At 33.7% G+C, this 5,321-nt stretch overlaps 1 protein-coding gene across 1 annotated transcript; it reads left to right on the forward strand.

Moving 5' to 3' along the window:
- Positions 1–2,241: 2,241 nt before the first annotated feature.
- LOC127119220 (putative germin-like protein 2-1) lies at positions 2,242–3,211 on the forward strand. The gene is made up of 2 exons (XM_051049416.1): positions 2,242–2,442; positions 2,520–3,211. Exons 1-2 carry the CDS (start codon positions 2,325–2,327, stop codon positions 3,062–3,064), a joined length of 663 nt encoding a protein of 220 aa, XP_050905373.1. The 5' UTR covers positions 2,242–2,324; the 3' UTR covers positions 3,065–3,211.
- The last annotated feature ends 2,110 nt before the right edge of the window (positions 3,212–5,321 follow it).

A 5,321-nucleotide genomic window follows, 5' to 3' on the forward strand; every position in this document is an offset into this window, starting at 1 on the left:
GGCTAGAATGACCTTAAATAGGGGCATCTGTAAGACCCTAATTTTGACCCTAAGATCCCTCATGGCATCATATCATTGCACAAGTGCATTACCTCAAGGATCATAGCATCTTTGGCTCCTTAACCTTAGGGTTGGGACTTGTTTGAGTGCTTTGAGACCACCAAGAATGCTTGTATTGTATATTATTGCTTTTCTTACTTGATTACTAATCAAAAGCACAAAAAATTATGTCACTAACTCTTTTTGTTTTAAAGCTCAAGTGATCATGTGCTCCAATGCTCCTAGGAGGCTCCTAAGCTTATTGTATATTCATTTTTTTCAATTTCAAAATGGGGGTTAACTATCTTGCTCTTGGCTTTAAGTTCATTTTGAACTAGAGGCTTCCACTTGCATTATTTATTATTATTTTGATAAGTTTCGCTAGATGCCCCACCTTTTCATCTGGAGGGATCTCACTTTTAATGAGTCCAACCTGTTACTCAGAGTGAAGACATCCACATGTTCCTCCAATTTCGGGCACATGAACTTGTTCATCCAGTTTCTAGCCTATATGAACTTTATTTCTTCTTTTTCCACACATTTGTGTGTTTAATTGTAAATGCAATGTATCCTTATGCTAGCCTTAAGTAGTAGTATTTTCCTCCCCTAAACTAAATACTACAATGAGTCTTTATCCATATTCTAAAACAATTCAAACTTCTTAAAAGTCTATCTACTTTCCTGACTACTTCTGGCGCGACATGGGTTATCAGAAAGTCACATTCTAGTGCATTGATTTTTATCATCAAGACCTTGCTTCCAACATTGTCAGTAGTCCGATTAGAATCTCTCTAGTTATTATAAATACTGCTATTTTAGGGTTGAAGTTAGTTATTTTTTTCTTTTTAATTTATTATAATTTTTTAACACAAACAACAACAAAACACATCAACAAAACAGCAACACAAAACATAAATATTTCATTAATTTAAACTAAAATTGAAATGACAGAAACATAAAAATTAAGCTACGAGATATATGATTAGATTGATTAGATGAAAGGTAAATTGCAATCATATAGGAAGTTCCCACGCCGTCAGACATATAAGGTCCTCGCTGTCATCTAGTTAGTTGTGACACGCCATGACTCGTCAGCCACAAATACAATAGAGATGGGGAAGAAATAACAGGTAGGTCTTAAGCTTGCTGCTCTTCCTAGTTGCCTATTATTTTTCTGTCCTTTTTCTTTTCTTATCTTCTTCTTTTTAGGCCCTTATTTCATTTTCTATGTCTTACCTCGGGCCTTCGGTGCACCATCAGTGGGTTTTTTAGCTATTTTTTTCTTTAAAAGTATTATGTTTTAGGTGCTATTTTTTAATTTTTATAATTATTTGTCGCAAATAAATGATTTAACTGTTGTCGTTAATAAATCGTCGTGATAAATTTTTAAACAAACAAATTAATATTTTCTACATGACACAAATTCAATTTTGATGATGTAAGTGTCGCGATAATTTTTAAAGTGAAGCAGTTAACAAATATATTTAGACACCTGCTTCAAATATTTTAGTAACCGTCACAGTTATCTACTTTACTACGGCAGTGCCCCGCAGCTGCCTCAATTTGTGTCTCATGGATGGTTCCGACACACTCGCCGCAGTTAGGGCATTATGAGGGCGGTTCTTAACCAACCACCACAATATGCCTGCCTGAAGATAAGTTTTTGACTTGGATATTCATGAATTCAATTCATTCTCAATCTTATACTACTTTTCACTCGGTAAATAACTTGGATGTTGAAGTAAAAACATTAAAGATCCACTAACTCCATGCTGTATCGGAAATTTGCTCCACCTCCAACACCTCATTCCACAAATTCACTACACATGGTTTCCGAACATAAATAAATAAATAAATAAATAATTTAATAAATAAATAAATAAATAAAAAATATATATATATATATATATATATATATATATATATATATATATATATATTTCATAGGATTAATATTAAAAAAATAATCTGCAAATACTAACTCTGTAATACAATTTCAACTTGTTACACCATCATCATGGACAAAAACATCTTATATTCAATTAATCATCTCTGTAGCGCGTGTGACAAGTTATTCATTAGAAAAATAAGTAGCATGTAGTTGTTAAAGATTAATTGAACAAGTATCTTACTAATTCAAAAATGTCAATTTTACCAAGTCTTTAGATCTATTTTATAAGTATATATATGGAACATTTCAATGTCTAAACTTGTTATAAATATATGTGTCCAAAATCTCATCATTCATAAACATACAGAAGCAAATATACAACAAAGAGAGCAATATGAAGAGTAGTTACTTGTTTTTTACAGCCTTCTTGGCCTTAGCATCTTGTGCCTTAGCATTTGATCCCAGCCCACTACAAGATTTTTGTGTAGCTATCAATGACACAAAGAATGGTGGTATGTATACATAAGAATGTTTTTTCTGTTCATTAACAATAGACATTTTATTAGAATCACTCATATTTGATTTGCAGTGTTTGTTAATGGAAAATTCTGCAAAGATCCAAAACTTGCTACTGCAAATGATTTCTTTTTCTCAGTGAAAGAAGGAAACACATCAAATTCACTTGGCTCAAAAGTGACACCTGTTACGGTTAATGAGATATTAGGATTAAACACTCTTGGTATTTCTCTTGCTCGCATTGACTTCGGACCTAGGGGACTAAATCCTCCACATACTCATCCAAGAGGTACTGAGATTCTTATAGTTTTGGAGGGTACTCTCTACGTTGGTTTTGTTACTTCTAACCCACAAAATCGTCTCATCACAAAAGTACTTAACAAAGGAGATGTATTTGTGTTTCCTATTGGTCTCATTCACTTCCAGTTGAATGTGGGATATGGAAATGCGGTTGCCATCGGTGGACTTAGCAGTCAGAATCCAGGAGTTATCACAATTGCTAATGCTGCATTTGGTTCTAATCCAGAAATTTCATCTGAAGTTCTTACAAAGGCTTTTCAAGTGGACAATAAGATAGTTGACAATCTTCAGAAACAGTTTTGGTTTGACAATAACTAGAGTTGCAACTTGTGATATGTGCTTAGTTTTGTTTCTTATTTTATCTTTTGACATTGTGATATTTATTATAAGACACTAAGAAAATAAAATGTTAGGTAAGATGTAACTTATATTTATATTAAATCATTTGAATAAAAAAATTGTTTTCCATATTGTATCGTAGCATTTTTTTCTTAAATAAAAAAAATATTCAATAGTAGTATTTGCAACTTTGATGATAAGTGAACAGTTTCTCATCATATCTTTTCTAATTTATATCTATATAAAATGATAATCCTAAAGATAAAGATGGTAAGATTACTGATATGCTGAAGGCTAAGGAATACTGGGATGATGAAAATGAAAAATTAGCTCAGGGAAACTCCAAAGCATTGAATGTACTGTTCAATGGAGTGGACAAGAACATCTTCAGACTGATAAATAATTGTATTGTTGCTAAAGATACTTGAGAGATATTGAAGATTGCTCATGAAGGAACCTCTAAGGTGAAGATGTCAAGACGTCAACTTTTTACCACCAAGTTTGAGAGCTTAAGAATGAAGGAGGATGAGAGAATTCATGACTTTCACGTGAATATTATTGAGATGGCCAATGCCTCAAGTGCCCTAGGGGTGAAGATGTCAGAAGCTAAGTTGGTCAGAAAAATTCTCAGATCTCTTCCAAAGAGATTTGACATGAAGGTAACGACCATTGAAGAAGCCCAAGATATAAACAATATGAAAGTTGATGAACTTATGGGATCTCTTCAAACCTTCGAATTAGGGATCAGTGAAAAATCTAAAAAGAAGAAAAGCATAACCTTTGTTTCTAATGTTGAAGACTTAGAAGATGAATGTGACCTAGATACAAATGAAGGATATCTAATGCTATTGCGTTACTTGGAAGACAATTTAACAAAGTGATAAAGAAGATGGATTGGAAGACAAGATCAAATGTCAAGAACATGTCATTCGACATCAACAAAAATCAAGATTTTGGTAGAAGGCCCAAAATCGAAGAAAAAACTAACCAAGGAAAAGGAATCTAATTTCATGGATGTGAAGGGTTTTGACACATAAGAGCTAAGTGTCTCACTTATCTCAATAAACAGAAGAAGAGCTTGTCTGTGTCATGGCCAAAAGATGATTTTGAAAGTGATCTTGAAGTCGAACCTGCCAAACAGGTTACTGCCTTGACTAGAATTTGTGATTCTGATGAAGAATCAGATTGTGAAGGACTTACTTTTGAGGAACTTGCTGATTCATACAAGGAGTTGTGCCTCAGAAGTGAAGAAGTGTGTCAATTGAGAGAAGATCAAAAGAAAGTCATTGCTCAACTACAAGCAGAAAAAGTGGAGAGTCTCTTTATCATCTCTGATCTGAAGGATGAAGTTGTATAGCTCAATTTAAAACTTGACAATATGACTAAGTCTGTAGGAATGCTTAACAATAGTTCTGATGTGATGGATGAGACTCTTCAAACTGGTAAGAATGTTGGAAATGTGAAAGGTCTTGGTTATCATAATCAAGTTGTGATGAACAAAGGAAAAAAGGCTGCAATGAATTTTGTTCTTCCTAAAAGAAAACAGGAACAAAAGATGCCAAATCAAATGTCCCAACATCAACAAAGACGTCAGGATGATTACTCAGGAAGCAAGACCCAATGATGGAGATGTCATCATTGTGGAAGGTTTGGTCACATAAAATCCTACTGTTACAAACTATATGGCTATCCCAAATCTGTTTCACAACCCATAAGAAAACAAACTATTTTAAAGCAAAGAAAAAGTGGATTCCCAGAAATGGCACTTCTGGACTCATAGCTCACACCTCCCTCAGTGCCTCTACTAGAGAGGATTGGTATTTTGATAGTGGTTGTTCTAGACATATGATTGGTGTCAAGAAATTTTTGATGGATATTAAATCATATTCCACTAGCTATGTTACTTTTGGAGATGGATCAAAAGGTGAAATGAAGGGTGTTGGAAAGTTGTACTATCCTGGACTGCCTAGTCTTGATGATGTACTGCTTGTTAAAGGGATGACTGCTAATTTGATAAGTATTAGTCAACTATGTAACCAAGGTCTCAAAGTTAACTTCACTAAATCTGAATTCCTGGTAACAAATGAGAAGAATGAAGTTATCATGAAGGGAGCCAAATCAAAAGATAATTGTCATATGTGGACCCCTTAAGAAACAAATTGTTTCTCCACATGCTTGATGTCAAAAAAAGATGAGGCTAAGCTATGGCATCAAAAGCTTGGTCACTTACATCTGA

Source organism: Lathyrus oleraceus, chromosome 1 (assembly GCF_024323335.1).
Source record: "Lathyrus oleraceus cultivar Zhongwan6 chromosome 1, CAAS_Psat_ZW6_1.0, whole genome shotgun sequence".
Taxonomy (NCBI): Eukaryota; Viridiplantae; Streptophyta; class Magnoliopsida; order Fabales; family Fabaceae; genus Lathyrus; species Lathyrus oleraceus.

Coding starts and splice junctions, on each gene's coding strand:
- LOC127119220 (XM_051049416.1), top strand. CDS start 2,325: ATGAAGAGTAGTTACTTGTTTTTTACAGCCTTCTTGGCCTTAGCATCT. Junction 2,443..2,519: donor CAATGACACAAAGAATGGTG/GTATGTATACAT, acceptor TTTGATTTGCAG/TGTTTGTTAATGGAAAATTC.